Source organism: Serinus canaria (assembly GCF_022539315.1).
Source record: "Serinus canaria isolate serCan28SL12 chromosome 7 unlocalized genomic scaffold, serCan2020 HiC_scaffold_29, whole genome shotgun sequence".
NCBI lineage: Eukaryota > Metazoa > Chordata > Aves > Passeriformes > Fringillidae > Serinus > Serinus canaria.
The window spans coordinates 3,162,928-3,180,469 of NW_026108147.1; the positions used below are offsets into that span (position 1 = coordinate 3,162,928).

Here is a 17,542-nt window from a genome sequence, read left to right on the forward strand (position 1 = left end):
GAGGTTACTTTACCTAGCTGAGTATGTCTGGTTTTGTTCACTTTGGCCTCCCCATCCCCTTCCATGTTGATCCACCAAGTAGAGTTTGCACTTCAGTGTGCTCTGCCTTGGTCTCCATGGGCTCACCTGTGGATTCTGATCTCATCCCACCTGGCTTGCCACTCACACAGGTCCTGCTGAGGCCCTTTGCAGCACTTCCTTGGAGCTCCTTCAACACCCAGCAGATCTTTCTTTGCAATTTCAGCATAAACATCATGTCCAGCAGGCCCTTGGCTGGCTCAGGCTGAGATCTGGAGTCACTCTATGCAGATTTAAGGACCAGATGTACAGGATTCTTTGCTCAGGGATAAATAAAGCTTTTGTTTATCCCTTTGTACTGTGATAAATAAACCTGCTGTATTTGGGATGTGCTGACTGTGCCCTGAAAATCTACATCTCAGCTTAGCTAGAGAACCCAGGCTGGACCTCCAGCTGCCACAGATCCTAAACAAACCCCTCCAGCAAGGATAAGAAGTAGATGTCTTTTAGGAAATCTAGTTTTTAGCAAAAATTCCTGAAAACCAGATTAATGGCCTGATATACCACAGATTCAGGAATGCCTTGCACTAAATAGAAAGCAAACATCTGGAAATAAATGTTTAGGTTATCTCAGTTTGCTTTTTCCATTGACTGCTTACAGCAGTCCTGGAAATTTCTAACTCTTGATTACCTGTGTGGTTGGAAGTGCTCTGTTACAAGAAATGTGTTTATAAGTGACAGACTCAGGCAAACAGCCCTCTTGTAGTTAAGGGCCTCATGTTTGTAGACTGCAATAACAAATCTCCCAGGCCAGGATTTTTCAGTAACTAAACATCAAGCAAGAAAAGGAAACTTATTTCCTTTTTTTTTTTTTCTTTTTAATTAAGAAGAAATAAATGTAATGTGTTGGTGGTGGGTATCCACCATCCTCAACTCCACTATTTAATGTCTCTCTCTGTCTCCAGGTGAATTTGCTTTCTACCTGTCTCCAGAGATAAGGAAACAGTGTGAGTGGCTCCAGAATGGTCAGCAAATCCAGGGCCAGCACCCCGTGCTCATCGGGCAGAAAGCAGTGTGAGTAATGCTTTGGGGAAAAGGAAAGAAAAAAGCAACTTCACTTTCAAAAATCAGGATTATCTTTTAATTAATATAATTCTAATAATATTTCAATTAATTTTACTGGTCCCCCCAGTGCTGTGTCAAAAGAGCAAGAGAGATATCTTATAGAGAAGGGTGATGAATAATTTTAAATTTGGGGAAAATATCATATTTATATATTTATAAAAATATGAAGGAGGTATATGCTGACTTTGTAGGTCAGGAATTCCAGAAATTACTATGAATTTGGGGCTTTCTACTCCAAATGTTATTTTCAGAGGCTGGGCTGCCCTGGGTTATCTGATACACAGAATCCAGCACAGCACCAATGGTAATATTTTCTGAAGAGAAGTGAAAGCTTCTTGAACATTCTGTGTCACCCAGACTCACTGGTGGCACAGAGCTGTCCTGGCTTTAGAAGGCCAAGCCCCTTGAAGTCAGGCACACTGCAGATCTGTCTGCTGAGTTCGTCCTTATCAGAATAAGGGGATGAGAGATAATAAGAGAATCACAGAACAGTTTGGGTTGGAAGGAACCTCAAAGAACATCTTCCAACCCCTTGCCACGGGCAGGGACACCTTCAACTAGGGGCACTTTTCACTGCCTGGATCTAAGCACTTTTCACTCACTGTGAAGAGTGAAAATTTAAGGCTGGCAAAGACTCTTGACCTCAGGTGGGTTCTTGCCAGTGGTTTCTAGGTCAACTCACCTCCATTTCCAAAATTCTGCTCAGGTTCGTGGCTCCCAACGCGACCGCCAGCCGCACCTTCCCTGCCAGCACCACGGTCAGCGCCACCATCAAGCCAGCGGCGAGTGCCCACGCCACAACCACTCCTGCCAGCACCACGGCCCAGGCCAGAGCCCCCGAGACCACCCCAGCCAGCTCTGTGGCCCAGGGGAACGCCACTGCCCAGGGAGCAGCCAGTGCCACCACCACCCACAGCAAAGCCAGTGCCCGGGCTGCCACCAGCAATGCCACCGGCACCGCGGCTGGCGGCAGGAGGAGACACAGCGGTACGTGGGCAGCTCTCCCCCTGTGGGCAGGGCCTGCCTCTAGGCTGAACCACAGCAGGCTGTGGCTCTTCTCGCCCCCTGAGAGGATTTTTCCTGTGGTTAATGTCACCCAGAGGCCAAATTTTGGTTTTAGGTGTAAATCAGGAGGTCTGTGCTGGGGCATTGCCAACTTGCATTAAGAATTTTGTGCAAAATAGGTGAGGGACAGACTGCCCCTAGGCAAAACACAAGCAGGAACAATCCATCCCTCTACAGAGAGTTTCTCTTTCTAGTGACTCACTCTAGTGGCTCATTTGTTTCCATGATTTCCTTGGAGCATTGGCCAAGTTTTGCTATAATGGTGGTTCATATAAATGGCATTGTTTGAACTCTCAGCTAACAGGAATAGCTAGTTCATCAATGGATCGGTGTGGAGACCAGTTTGGGAATGCCAAGCCTCTTTCATGTGAGCACAGTTCATACAAAGGGGTATTTTTGCAAGGGGGTACAGGCAGATCTGCACCAGCTGAGCAAAAATCAAAGAATGTGTCCAAGCACAGGGAAGCTCATCCAGTCACTGATAGCAAATCCCTGCATAAATATTAAAAATAAATAAATAAAAGCAATCAGCTGTTTCAAGGCTAATGCTTTTATCAGCTTGAGGGGAATAAACTTTTCTGGGTGTTTCTTGCTCCACCAGTGCTTCAAGCAGTGTTTATAAAGGTCTCATCCAGTGATCTGCCAGAGCAGGAAAACCTTTCCATAACAACTTCTTTGACCTGTTAAGGTTATCATCCCTGGAAATGTTCAAGACCAGGGCTTGGAGCAACCTGGTCTAGAGGAAGGTATCCCTGCCCATGGCATGGAGGTTGGAATGAGATGGTCTTGAAGGTCCCTTCCAACCCAAACCAGTCTGTGATTTTATGTTCACTCTTAGGCAGGCTTGGCTTGAAGGTCTTCAGCAGCTCAGTGAATCCATTGCACCCTAGAGAAGGAAGGATCTGACTGGGCACATTTACAGTTGTTGGGAAAGTGCTGGGAATTTCAAGCTGTGAGAATCTTGTGGGGAAAAATAAAGAAAAGAAAAAAGGCTTTGATTTGCTAGATTGCAACAGATTACTAAAGATAAATAAACCACTTGGTGAATCATCTGAGCTATGGGAAACAAAGCCTCCTCTGCAGGGGCATTTGAGACAGCCAAGTGCCAGCCTGGCTTACACTTGCCATGGAAAGAAGATTCTGCAGCACTGAGGCATTTCTTCCTTGAGATCTTTCCCTCTTCACTCACTGCCTGTTGTCTTTTCTGATTTTGATTCTGATTCTGATTCTGATTCTGATTCTGATTCTGATTCTGATTCTGATTCTGATTCTGATTCTGGTTCTGCCCTGCAGCAAAGACCCAGGACCTCCAGATCACAGACGTCACTGAGAGCAGTGCCAGACTGCGCTGGGCCAGCCCTGAGCCCCACAGCACCTTTGATGTCACTGTCACCTTGGCACAGGACCACTCCCTCGTGCAGAGGCAAAACCTGACCGGCACCGAGCACGTCATCCGGGGGCTCAGGAGCGGGCAGAAATATGTTGTTGTCATCACTGGCTCCCAAAAATCCCAGCCCAAAGTAACCTACACAGGGTCATTCAGCACGAGTAAGTGACTCTCAGAAACATGTGGGCATTGGTTTTTTTTCATTAAGTGGGCAGAAAAAGTGGGAGGGGAAAAAAAAGAGAGATCGGGAATCAGTTGGTATCAAAAATTCCAGCCCTGGCTGTGCTAAGCTGTGTCACTTCATGTCTGCTCTCACCAGCAGGGTATGAGACGTGGCAAATGTGTTTCTTTGAAAAATGGGAGTTGCACTTCAGTGGGGTTAAATCAGCACAGAATGTGGGATAATTAAAGGCAGTCCCAGAGTGGGTTTGTTACGTGCTGGAGGGTTTGTACATCAGTGCAAAAAGTCTTGGTAAGGGCCCAGCCTGCACTACTGCAATTAATAATGAGTCAAACTGGTAAACTCAGTCCACCCTGATTTCAAAATAAGCAAGAAAAGCTGCTTCCCTAATAGCCTTTTCCAAAGCTACTGATCTGCTTCCCACACTACCCAGAAAAACCCACAAAGAGGAGATGAAATGGAAGGTTTAGTCCCTTGGGGATCCAAACTCCATGTGTGCACATCCATCACCAAACTCTCTGGCATGGCCAAAAGTTGCTGTCTAAGACACAGCCAAATTTTTTTTTTAATACAGTTGGCACAGAGGTGACTTGGCTTGGTGGTGTGAAGTTTGTGCTGGTCCTGCCAGTGCTGTGTCTGGCTTCCTCTGGCACTTCCAAGACAATTCCAGTGCCCATGGAGAGCCTTTCTTCTGGCTTCAGTGGGTTTGGACCAGTCCCTTACCTTTGCAAGCAATAAACATGCCCACAAAAATGTTGAGAAAAGACATCAGTGGGTAGAAGTAACATTTGCATGTGCTGAATTGGAGCTCCCAAAGCCCAGGGGAGCTGCATTTCCCATGGAATAAACCTTGAATGGGAATAAAGTGAGTAGGCAGTGGTGGCAAGCTGTGACCGGGACACTGAGTAGGATTGTCCCCCTTAGCCACACCCAAACCACACCCTAAAGAAAAGCAAATCCAGCCCTTCCTGTTCCTGCAGACACCCCATGGAATATTTTTCACCTGTGACAATCCTCACCATAGAGGGATGTGAGGCCTGATGGGAGGAGTGTGCTCCAAGAGAGCCCTTGAGGGAACAAGAGGGGACAGATCCATCACGGATTGGCTCCCCTGGTGATGCCATTTTTGTTCTGCCATCTCCAAGGCCAGGAGACCAGAGCTAAACTGGCTCAGGAGAGGCCACATCCAGCTCCTGAACCCCTGCCCTGTCGATGCTGTGGGGTGAGTGGGGCCATCCAAAGCAGTCCCATGGGGCCTGAGGATGCTCCTCTGTGGTGACCCCTGAGGATGAGCCCAAGCAGAGCCACTGGGGAGGGAAGGTGATCCCATCCTGGCACAGCCAGGCAGTTGGGCATTGCCCATCCCATCAGATGCCTCCAGTAAACATTTCTCCAATTTGTGTGCTGGGCTAAACAGATCCAGACCTGGCCCCTGTGCTGGAGCAGGGGCCAGGGGGTTTGTTTGTGACTGCCCTGAGGGTGCTGCTGCTGCTGCCCTCCCCCTTGAGTGACCCTCTGCCTCTCCCCACAGAGACCCAGGCACAGTCCCAGGTGTCCCTGGCCAACATGATGCTCAACACTGAGCCACTGGAAGGGCCTGAGAGTGGTGAGTGTGGGCCACGGGGGGATTGCTGGGCTGGGGAGCTCCCACAGTCCCACTAACACCAAGGCATCTGCAAATCCTTGGCTTTGCAGAGCCAGCTGAGCATGGCCTTGGTGACACCCTTGGGTTGGAGCCCTGCTTTGGGGTCTCTGCCTCTTTTCATGGCTTTGGGTGACATCAAGCTCATCACACCGGTGCTGTCACACACCATCAGTGTCACAACCCCTCCTCCAAGGACCTGGAAGGGCTCTCAGCCTTCACCCAGCAGCACAGCCACTGCAGCCACACCAACAATGGATCTGCCATCCAAAACTCAGCCCTGGATCATCACCCCTGGATTTTCCTTCAAACATTTTGCTTGTGCTGGGGCTCATTTTCTTCACAAAGTGGTCTGAGAGCACGGGGAGATGCTGCTGCTCAGCGTGCTCAGCCAGGAGCTGTGGAGCTGCTGTTGAGCTCTGGCTGCTGGTGTTGAGTGGGATGAGCATGGATTTCAGTCATGCCTGGCTGGTGGCACCACTGGAGCTTTGTGCAGCCAAGGGGCCAAGGGCTTGTGCTGGACCAACTCGTTTCTCCTTCCTGCATGACCCATCATCCTTCTCTTCCCGTGTGCTCCTGCTCATTTGGCCCCTCTCCCTGCCACTGCCATCCCCCTCATCCCCCCTTGTTCCCACCAGGTGACAAGCACCTTTATTTAACCCCTTGTTTAACCCCCTGGCACCAGCCCTTGGCAAACCAGGTGTGTGGGCTTCTCCTGCCCCAGGGAAAAGGGATGTGCTGTGTGCTTTGCTCTGCACTTCCACACAGACCTCTCCTTCTCAGCTCCATTTGCTGACCCAATTATAGCAAATGCCTCTGCCTGAGGATTTATGGCAGCCAGAAATCTGGGGGGAGCATTTCCCAAGGACACTAATCCAAGGTTTTCAACAGGATAAAGACTCTAAAGAGAGCAGGGAATTGGGGATGGGTTTAGCTGAGCCTCCTCTAGTTCATGGGAGACACTCATGTGTAAATTTTCCAAGAGACTTTGGAGGAAAGTCTGCCCTCCTTGTAAAATAGCATGGATGGCCCAGCATAGCTAATAAAAACTCTGGGATTTGGACCCAAATTATCATTTTTGGGGCAGGAAAGGAACATATGTTTAAGTGTTCATTGAGCCTTCACATATACCAGGTGCAACTTGCTTTTAGAGATAAACACACTTTAGGACTAGAAGTCACTGCCAAGACACAGAACTTTGAAAGAGGGTGGGGGGATTTGTGTGAGGGCTCAGTCTTGAGTGCACAAGTGGGGAGTAAGGGGCTCCCACTACATTGCTCCAAGGATCTGGGGTTTGGATCTGTGACAAAACCAAGAGCAGGAAGAGGTAAACTGGAGGCTGAGGAAGGTTTGCATCCAGCAAAGCAAAACAAAACACATGAGAGGGAAATGCCACCAGTCCTGAACCAGACTTTATTTTCCCTTTTTTTCCCTCTTTTCAATCTCTTTGCTTTTTCAGCTTTTAACCCTCTCAGAATCACTTAACCTTTGCACCTTTTGCCATGCAGATTGGCCAGACCCTTGCTTGCTGGACTTTGACATGGGCATGCAGTGCAAGGACTATCAGATTGTGTGGTTCTTTGACTCCAAACACAAGTTCTGCAGCCAGGGTTGGTATGGTGGCTGTGGAGGTAATGCCAATAGATTTGAGACCGAAGCTGAGTGCTATAACAAATGCTTAAAGCCATGTAAGTACCCCATGAGGATTCACCCTTTTGCATTTTGTCCTATTGTCAAATGATGCTTGGATCAGAGAGAAAACACCATTTAAAATCCAAACCCATGCACTTTTTCCTCCTCCAGCAGCAGATGAGAAAGCCATGCAGCAGCCACCCCTTGAGAAAAGATTCTCATCAGGTAACACACCCCCCCCAAAAAAAAATGAATCATCACAAACAAAGCAAACCCATTCTTTCACCTTGACCATTTCACAGCATGCATCCAAGCCTGTCCAACCCCAGACCAAAAGCAGCACAGACTTAGTTTTCACTTGCTCCTTCACACAACCATGCCCTTCCATCTGCTTTGCATGAGCCAGTCACTTTGCATGCTGAGGGTGTGTTGACCCACCAGGATGTGCTGTGTTGGCACAGCCTGAGTGGCAAAGCTCACTGGATTTCATCAGGGACCTGGGGTTGCTGAACAGAGCATGGCACGGTCCCAAACCGGTTTGTGTTATCTCTGTGTGCCCAAGAAGTGCCACCCTTCTGCTGGAATGTAGAGAATTCCCAACATTTCACTGCCTGTAACCAAAAAACCTGATGGAAAGTGACTCCATGGGGCTTGGGCATTGCATGGAGACTCTTTCCTTCATCACCAAAAGAGGAAAGCCAAGCCTGAGGGAGGAGCCCGCAGGAAAAGGGCGATGCCCTCCTCTCCTCAAGGAGTTTCTGAGGTTAAGGGGTTATGTTTGCAAACCCCTTCAAGACCTGGGAAGGGAGAAGAGGCTTGAAATCCCCTGTGTTGGTTCAGCAAGGGGTTGGGAAGGGAACAGAGCCCAGAAAATCCATATCAGAGCAGCCTCCCCCTCCCAGGGGTGTTTTAGGGCCCTTTGTGGAGCTGGGAGGGAAACCAAGGAGTGAAGACAGCTCTGGTACCTAAAGGCAGGGCTTTAGTCCTTGCAGTGGCATGACAGGGTTTGAAAAGATGAACTACAGACCCTCCCACCTCATTTGACTTTCTTAGGTTCATTTTAGGATCCTTAAATGCATTTGGGAATGTTTGTCACTGGCAAAGATGTGGAGGCAAGGAGGAGGCGGCCACCACCAGCCACAGAGATGTCTGGGGTGGCAGAAGGGGGTTTCAAGGTGCTTTGGGGAAGCAAATGGGCACCATGGATCCTTTGGCTGTGATCTGAGCACTTTGCTGCCAGAGGAAGCAGCACACAGCTTCACTCCAGAGCAGGATTCCACCCTGGGAGGGCAGGGAAGCCTCCCTGATGAGGTTTTGAGGTTTTCTCTGGAGGGCACGAGTTTCTGCTAGCCCTGTCCCACAGGCCAGCCCCTCCTGATCACTGTCACATGCTTTGATGATGTTTCCAGCAACTGTTTCTGAGGCTAAAGTGATATTTCATCAACTTGGCACTGCTCTGCCCTGGGCACAGAGTCAAGAAAAGCAGCCTGGGGGCCCTGGAGGGATGTTCAGGTCTCTGCCTGCTGTGCTCTGCTCACTTCATTCCCTTTCCATTTTCTGCAAAGCCAGAGCTTGAATCCACATGGAAAATGGACACAGGGGTTCAGTGCAGCTCAGCTTTTAAGGTGCTCAGGCTCTGGGTTCAGCTCTCAGCAGGTGCAACAATGAGAAATGAGTTGAGCTCCCAAACTTTGAAGCACTTTGGGTGCAATAACGTGCACCAGACCCACTTCCCTTTGGAAGCCTTTGAAATGCTGTGATCCCCTTTAATTATGGACTTTTTATAGATAATTTTTGATGTGTAGATGTGGAACATGAGGCATGGTTTAGTGGTGGGCTTGGCAGTGCTGGGATCAAGGGTCTTAGAGGACTTTCCAACCTTAATGATTCTATGGTTTTATTTTTTTATTGTTATTAACTTTTTTACCATGACAAAAGTAACTCCAAAGTGTAACTGAGGAGCCAAGGCACATTTTCTCCATGGGATGATTAAAAACCCCTGTCTCTCCCTATCTGCTACAACTTAAAACACATTTTAACTCCCTAGTCTTGCTCTCCATCAATTCTTGGAAATCTTAGGGTAAGCTTTTGTTTAATTTCAGACAGAAATAGGGGAAAATTAGGTTATATACACAGAAGAAATCCTTCTGTTTTGATCAGTGTTAGGATTTCTTTCCTGTGCAGGAATTCCTGTGCATCTTCCCCTTTGGGGAAGAGCCATTCCTGTGTTCACACCTACTGGATTTCAGTGTTTTGGAAGGTGGGGAAGAAGGGAGATGGGTTTTGGAAAAAGAAAATCTGAATGTAAAAAAGGCAAAGAGCCTGCCTAAGGCATGGGGAAGCTTTAGGCTGTAGGAGCCCAAAAGCAAAGCTGAACTGGAAGGTCAATGCTGATTTCTGACTCCCCCTTATCTGTGGTGTTTATGCTCTGCTGAGCAGAGGAGGCACAAGCTCCTTCTCCTTTCCTGTGTGAAGGGAGGTGTGTGACCTGATGGCAAATCAGTGGGTGATATCAGATTTTTTTTAATGTTATTTTTAAAAAATTATTTGGCGATTTCATTTAGCCCCAATCCAAGCGCTCTGTTGTTCTGTCCCCTGCTCACCCAGCCAGGGATGCAAGATGCAGTGTGGTGGACCCAGGAGCACCTTCACATCCAAAATTTCTCATTTAAATGAAGTCAGTCATTTTAGTGGTGCCAGTACTTCTTGCCTTGCAGCCCAGCCAGTCCTCTCCCAGTTCTGAGACCTGCCAACTCCTTTCCTACAGATCCAAGGGATTTCCAGACAACCACTGCCATGCATCCCTCTTCCTTCATCACTCCTGGATGCATGGCAGCAACACAGGAGACAAACAAACTGGTGACCTCCAGGGAAAGAGGTTCTCTTTGCAAAGATGGAGATGGGATTTAGTCATCTAAATCAGGAGATTGCACAGTCTGAGCTGTGGATGCCCTTTCTCAGCCCACATTCCAGCCCTGCCCTGCAGACACCCTCAGAAAAGGCTGTGCTTCACCCAGGAGTGCTACTGACCACTGTTGCTCCTGGTTTTTTCCACAGTGATGGATGTCTGCCGGCTGCAGAAGGACGAGGGCACCTGCAGGAACTTTGTGCTGAAGTGGTACTACGACCCCGAGACCAAGAGCTGCGCCCGCTTCTGGTACGGCGGCTGCGGCGGCAACGACAACAGGTTCAACACGCAGAAAGAATGTGAAAAACTCTGCAGCCCTGGTAAGAGGGACCAGCCAAACCCTTGCCATCCTCCCTTCTGCTCCTCCTGGCTGTTACCTCGTTTATCTTCCCTCAATATCCTGCAGCAAAGCCTTATTTATTCCTTCTTTCCCCACCAGGCACCATCAACCCCGGCGTGGTGACGGCGATGGGGACATAGAGCCAGGGGCTGGCCAACACTTACCTCTGAGACAGCATCACCTTTGCCACCTTGCCCCTATAGAAGCTAAGGGTATAGACAACCTTGCACTGTAATATTTCATGCTTTTAACTCCCAGGCAAACCCTGAGGAGAGGGTTTTGCTGCATGACCTATCAATATGGTGCTAAACTGTTTGTGGACTGAGTGCTACACGTGCCCGGGTTATATTGTATAGCTTCAACATTGCCAAATATTTACCCAAGTGCAGATTGTTGTTGTCTCTCAACATGTCTCTAAATTAGCCTTTTTTCCCCCCAATTCTGGCTCTCTGCCTATATAAGGCATCACAAAAATGAGTCCAAAAAAATCATAATAATTTCACTACAACTTGTTACCTGCTTGCTTTTATCCTTCTCATAACTGAGTGTAACTTTACAGGGGAAGCCTTTGTGTAAGAGAGTGGCTGATTCTGATAAAAAATTGGTTCCATTTCCACTCTTCCTCTTTTTTTTTTCTTTTTTTTTTTTTTTCTCCTTTTGCTGGATTCAGTCTCAGACTAGATCTCTTGTATGCATTTGTACCACATGTGGCCAACCGAACTAGCAAGGAAAAGGAAGCAAAGTTTCCAAATGCAAATGCACTGCTGGGACCAAGGCCTCAGTTAACAAATCTTTAAATTGTGGTGTAGGATGCCTCTGGCATTCTTCTGATGTTGTATGTTTTATAAAACACAAAGCAAAGCAGTCTGGGGAGGGGGAGCAGTGGGAGGGAGGGGGGGTTTTATTTTTATTGTGGATTCTGTGTCAGGAAGTCTATGCAAAGAACTTTTAAATAAAGTCTAATGGAGGTTTTGAGAAACTTGTGGGTTTGTCTTTGTTAAAGCCAGTGTGGGTATCAATGGAATCATTTTCCAGGGTCTGGAAAGCAATTATTTGGTGGGGGGAGAAATCCCACTGTCCCTCAAAGGGAGGATAGATGTAGTAAGGGTATTCAGGGGGACAGCACTGAGAAGCTGCTGGCAACCTGGAGATTTCCAGCTTGGAAAAAAGGTGGAAACAGAGATGTCTTGGTTGTGAAATCTCCATCCTGAAGGAATTTAAACTGAGCTGGACATGGCAATTAGCAACTTGGCCTCAGCCAGTCCTGGGTGTCCCTGTGTGACTCAATGACCCCATAAGTATTTTCATCTGTCTCCTTCGCTTTCCACAGCCATGATTTTTACCCCTGCTCTCTTTCTCTGAGCTCACCCAAGGAGGATAAAATTCCCAGAAACAATGCACATTTCCCTGCCCCTTCAGAAAGCACAAAGCAGAGGAAAGTGGCCACCCCAGGGCACAGGGCAGCTCTGGGCTGTGGGGCTGATGTCCTCAGTTTCCCTGAGCCTCCGTTGCTGTCCCCAGCCAGGGCTTGATAACACTTCTCATGACCTCTGGAAGGAAAAATGGAGCCTTGCAGGCACATGCCATGGAGAGGGCAGCTGGAACACCAAAACCAGGGCATTGGTGAGGGAGAACTGGGAGAGGGCACTGACTTCTGGAGAACTGGGTTGGACTGGTTGAATCTTGGAAAGGAGACCCTTGCCATTCCAGGGCTTATCCAGGTGTACTTCCAGGGCTCAGGGTGGGGCTGGCACGAGGACAAGGCCACCTGGAGCTGTCCTGCTGCTTGCTGAAGCACTTCAGGCAGGTTCCCACAGGCAGGAGATGTTCCAGGTGTGCTGCACACACAGCAACGATGCCTTTGGAGGCGTCTCCCAGGAGGATTTGCCCTTCACCACATCATTTACAAGACTGAATTATTGCACCCCCTTGGATCCAGGGGGTTCCAAAGGTGCAAGAAGAGCTCACAAGGCTGCTCTGGGTTTGTCCTCATGAGGATTTACAGTTCAGGCATCCCATTCTTGGCAGGAGGAGCAGCCCAGAGCCCAAAACTTCCCGTCAGCTTGCGTGGGGACAGGGGACAGCTCGGCTGGGGAAGAGCCAAGCCGTGGCAGCTGAGCTGGGGAAGCTGAGCTGTTTATTTGGCACCTTCCCCGAGCACACCACAAGGGCTTCATTAGAAAAAGAGGGAATGGGTAAATTTCATTTATTTATTTATTTATTTATTATTGTAACTGGCTCTTGCAGTGGCTCCGAGGGACTCAGGAGTCCTCACTGCATCTCACTGCGAACCGGGCACAGCCAAGCCCCCCCACTTTCTGCTCTCAAATGCTGCACTTAGGTTAAAGTCATCCTTCCCTCCATCCTCCCAGCCCTCTGCAGCACGGGAGAGGTTTTTTCCCGATGCCTGCGCCGCCTCCGTTTCCCGGGGCAGCTGCTTTCCATGGCCCGTGCAGCCCTCCAGGATGCCTGGGCGCATCCCGGGGATCCACAGCGCGCCGGGAAGGGGGAGAAGCAGCTCGGGCAGGGGCCCCTCATCCCCTCCCATCCCCTCCCATCCCCGGGGCGTTGCAGGCGCCTCCCGAGCCTTTTAAGGAAGCGAGTTACGCCCCGGGCCCCCGGCCAGGGCCACGAGGGGCTGCACATGGAAGTCATCTGCAGCTGGGAGCGCATCTGCCAGCGTGGCTGCGGGACCGGACCCGGAGTAAAAATAGCCCGGCCTGGCCCGAACCACGCGTGCCGCTCCGGCTGCCGCTGGGGAGCCCCCAGAGCCACGTCCTGCTGCTTTTGGGGTGGCCTCAGACCCCCCTCTGAGCAGGGTTTCTTCTGCAGATGCTTCAAAAATGCCCCTGGAGCTGCTTCAGAAGGTTCCAGGCTTACAGCCCTGCCCCGAGGGGGACAGCCACGCCGTGAAAGGCAGAGCAGGGCTGGAATTTCCCTTCAAGCTGAGGGCACCTCGTGAGATGGAAATGCCACTGGAATTGCTCCAAATCTCTGGAGTTTTCCAGGATTGGATCAGGGAAACTTTCAGAGGGCTGGTGTAGGTTGAGGTGACCCTCCCTCACCTGCATAAAGTCCAGGTGAGCCTTGAACGTAACGCTGTGGCTTCAAATCTAAGTGCTGATTCTGACCCAAGGAAAGAACCACAGAAAGGTCTGGGTTGGAGGGACCTTAAAGATCATCTTGTTCCATCCCCCCTGCCATGAGCAGGGACACCTTCCACCAGCCCAGGGTGCTCCAAGCCCCCTCCAACCTGGCCTTGGACACTCCCAGGGATCCAAGGGCAGCCACAGCTTCTCTGGGCACCCTGTGCCAGGGCCTGCCCACTCTCACAGGGAAGAATTTATTCCCAATATCCCATCTAAACCCTCAGTTTGAATTCATTCCTCCTTGACCTGTCACTACATCTTTCCTGTATTGTCCCTTCAGGTCCTGAAGGGAGATGGGTGAAGCACAATCAGCAGAGCCACCAGCCCTTATTCTACCAGGGAATTTCCTCATGGAGCATTTCCCAGTCAGGCTGCCCAGAAGAAACCACAAAATCCTACACTCCCTCCTACACCCACACTTGGTCCTTAAAGAGTGATAGTGGACAGTCCCTGGGACAAACTATTACAAACAGTCACTGTCAAATCTCACTTTTTCCAGTTGAAATCCAGAGGGTTTTGGATGCCTCAGCTGCCTTTGGAGACCAGAAAGCTACGAGCCTGCTGGTGAGAATTCCAGGGTTCAACCCTAGAGCACAGACATAACCACTTATGGTACCATAAAAACCAAGAGCAGGACGTGTCCTAGAGTTCAACACCCAAGCCAGACCCTTAAATTTAGGACAGCATCAGCATTTAATGCTTGGTTAGGTTCCCTCAATGCTGCAGCTTTGCATTTAATCACAGCCTTCCAGGGAGACCTTTACAAGGAGAGGCAAAGTGGCTCTGACACATTTTATTAGCCACTATTAAATTTATTACATCACAAAAAGAAGCCAGTCTAGAAGTCTGTAGATGCTCAGATGTACCTGCCCAGATCCTTCCTGGGTTTCCCAGCAATGCCCTCCACAGCCAGTGTTGACATTCCAAGGTCAGGAGTTCAAGAGAAGGACATCCTGCCATGCTGGGCATTCCTGGGAATTAGGAATGAATCCATGTGCTTGAACAGAGATGCAGATAAACCTGGAGCAGCTGAGCCTGCAGCAAAGGATCTTTGGGAAACGGGCACAGAAGTGTGGGCATTTCTTTGGCCAGGGGTCTGCTGCTGGTGGGATGGAAATACTGCAACACCCAGCCCCAAAATCTCTGCAGTAAGGTGGAGATGACCAGGTAAAAGAAAGGGATGTGGAAGATCCTAGATTTTCTATTGCTCCATTGCTTTCTGCCAATGTTTTGCAGCCCCACAAGTGTTTTGGGGCAGAATAGTTGCCCCTGGGGAGCAGCACCTGGCAAGCTCCATTCCCCTGAGCCCAGCTGAGCATCCCGGGTGGTTCTAAATCCCAAAACTTTGACCCACGATAACTTTTACCTTCTCAGACCTCGCCCAGAGGCCGGGGATCACTCAAAACGGCCGCAGGCAGCTCTGGGGAAGCGCAGCCTTCCCAAAAGCAAACCCCAGGGCTCGGTGGGACGTGGCGGGACAAACAGCCCCAGCGAGAGCCGGCAGTGCCTCCAGCTGCGGCATGATTTATGGGACAGCAGCAGCACGGCTTTTTTGGGTTTTTTTTTTTAGTTAAACAGAGCAGATCCGAACCAGATGTGTAACCTTTATCTCCATCGCTGCGCGGAGAGACGGGGGAGCAGACAGGGGAGAGGGAAAGACGTTTGAGTTTCCATGAGCGGCCGGCCCGCAGCCTCCCAGAGCCAGCTCACCAAGAAAAACGAGCCCTGGCAGCCAGGAAACTTCTCGGAGCTGCTCAGCCTCGTGTTTTGTTTCCTCCCTCCGTTGCCGCGGAGAAATAAAAGCGGTGCCGGCCGCGATGAGCTCACTGTGCTGCTCTGTAAAAAAACTGATATTGTAAAGATGTAACCCGGCAGGGGGCTGGGGATGAGCCGGGTGCTCTGCTCCCCGGGAAGGGCAGGAGATTCATCCATTTTTGGGGGGTTTTCCCACCCAGGGAGAGTGATGGGGGATGCCTGGGGATGCCAGGGCCACCTGTGGGGAGAAGGCTGTGCTGAGAGAAAACCATAAATGGAGAATTCAGTATTGGATTTATGATGTGCATTTGACTTTATGCTATCAGAATGTTAATTATTCTATTCTATTCTATTCTATTCTATTCTATTCTATTCTATTCTATTCTATTCTATTCTATTCTATTCTATTCTATTCTATTCTCTAAATCCTAAATCCTAAATTCTAAATTCTGTTCTGTTCTATTCTATTCTATTCTATTCTATTCTATTCTAATTCTATTCTAATGTCTATTCTATTCTATTCTATTCTATTCTATTCTATTCTCTAAATCCTAAATTCTATTCTATTCTATTCTATGTCTATTCTATTCTCTAATCTTCAATTCTAAATTCTAAATTCTATTCTATTCTATTCTATTCTATTCTATTCTATTCTATTCTATTCTATTCTATTCTCTAAATCCTAAATTCTAAATTCTATTCTATTCTATTCTATTCTATTCTATTCTATTCTATTCTATTCTATTCTATTCCATTCTATTCTATTCTATTCCATTCTATTCTATTTCACACTGTATTATCCTGACAAGGACTACCTTAAACTGAAGGAATTTGTGACTGTCTGCTGGATCCACGCCCACACATGGATCCAACAGGTCAATGAATTAAAACACTCTCTCCAGAGTCTAATCAAGTGATCACCTTGGGTGAACAATCTTCAACACATTCCACGTGGTTCAAAAGCACAGGAGTAGCAGGTGAGATAAGAATTGTTTTGGTCATTCTTCTCTCTGTTCAGAGGGCATGTGGATATCCCAGTTCTGTGGCCAGCTCTGGGTCCCCAGGACAGGAAGGACATGGAGATGATCAGAGGGATGGAGCAGCTCTGATGTGAGGAAAGGCTGGGAGAATTGGGATTGTTCAGCCTGGAGAAGGCTCTGAGGCAACCAAATTGTGGCCATCCAGTACCTGAAGGGAGCCTACAGGAAACACAGGGAGGAATATTTATAAGGGTCTGGTGTGACAGGACAAGGGGGAATGGCTTCAAACTGACATGAACGAGCTCAAACTGAAAGAGATTAAATTTACATTTGATATTAGGAAGAAATTCCTCCCTGTGAGGGGGTGCAGGCCCTGGCACAGGGTGCCCACAGCAGCTGTGGCTGCCCCTGGATCCCTGGCAGTGCCCAAGGCCAGGCTGGATGGGGTTTGGAGCAGCCTGGGATAGTGGAAGGTGTCCCAAGATGATCTTTAAGGTCCCTTCCCACCTGAACCATTCTATGATTTTCTGATTTCCAAACTCATAGCTGCATGCCTTGCAGCCAGGGAAGCACTCTAGGAATTAAATCCAGCTCTCCCTTAGCAAATGTTAGCTTCCAAACTGGGATGAAAGCACCCCAATGTGCTGCTGGGGATCCCCTCTGAGATGGGAGTGGGCAAAGGCCAAAGAAGCCATTGCTCTTGAAAAAAAGGCAGAAATTATTTAAGTGAGTGAGAGTTAATATATATATATTTTATATTTATGCCTTGCAAATGGGCTCTGCAAGAGCATGGGCAATGAACTGAAGAGGAACTGAAAGGTCTAAAGAAAAAAAAAAAAGGGGTTGTTAGGGACAGAATCAGTAGTTTGTTATTTCTAAAATACTCCTCTGGCTTTCCAGCAGTGATTAATTCAGCAGATGGGGAGGTTGCCTTGGAGGTTAATGAAACAAAATGAGCATTGCATGAGATTGACTGGAATATTGCAGGGGCCATGACACAGCCTTTGGAAATCAGTGGAGCACTGTGGCTGCTCCTCTGCAGTGCTGGGACTCCAGGCTCCCCTGCTGCTTCCCTGCTCCATTTACTGATGGTCAATGTGGGGTGACAGCATTGCCACTCACTGTCCAGCAGCTGAAAGCTTAAACTGATGCCACTGGGAAGGGCAAGCCAATATTCTCACTCACTGCTCACAAATCCATCCCTGGAATTCTGCTGATTCTGGGAGCAAGGATGGTTTTCTGAGTAAAAATTGTTAAAAGAGGAGTTTTGCAGTAGGAGGGTTGCATACAGTGAGCCTGACCTTTCCCACAGCTCCACAGATCTCATGGCATTGCATTCTGCTCCAGTTCATTTATTTTT

At 48.8% G+C, this 17,542-nt stretch overlaps 1 protein-coding gene across 11 annotated transcripts in view; it reads left to right on the top strand.

Annotated features, from left to right (window-relative positions):
• Positions 1 to 10,912, top strand: part of COL6A3 (collagen type VI alpha 3 chain) — a 57,714-nt gene extending 46,802 nt beyond the window's left edge. For 7 of the 11 annotated variants that reach the window (XM_018911828.3, XM_018911829.3, XM_018911833.3 and 4 more), the window contains 8 exons: positions 984 to 1,092; positions 1,850 to 2,130; positions 3,502 to 3,756; positions 5,308 to 5,382; positions 6,927 to 7,106; positions 7,222 to 7,275; positions 10,108 to 10,278; positions 10,398 to 10,912. In XM_018911828.3, the coding sequence (XP_018767373.3) occupies positions 984 to 1,092; positions 1,850 to 2,130; positions 3,502 to 3,756; positions 5,308 to 5,382; positions 6,927 to 7,106; positions 7,222 to 7,275; positions 10,108 to 10,278; positions 10,398 to 10,438 (1,166 nt within the window). In that variant the 3' untranslated portion in view covers positions 10,439 to 10,912. The remainder of the gene's footprint in view (positions 1 to 983; positions 1,093 to 1,849; positions 2,131 to 3,501; positions 3,757 to 5,307; positions 5,383 to 6,926; positions 7,107 to 7,221; positions 7,276 to 10,107; positions 10,279 to 10,397) is intronic. The other 4 variants (XM_009088196.4, XM_018911839.3, XM_018911841.3 and 1 more) reach the window with 2 other exon arrangements.
• The last annotated feature ends 6,630 nt before the right edge of the window (positions 10,913 to 17,542 follow it).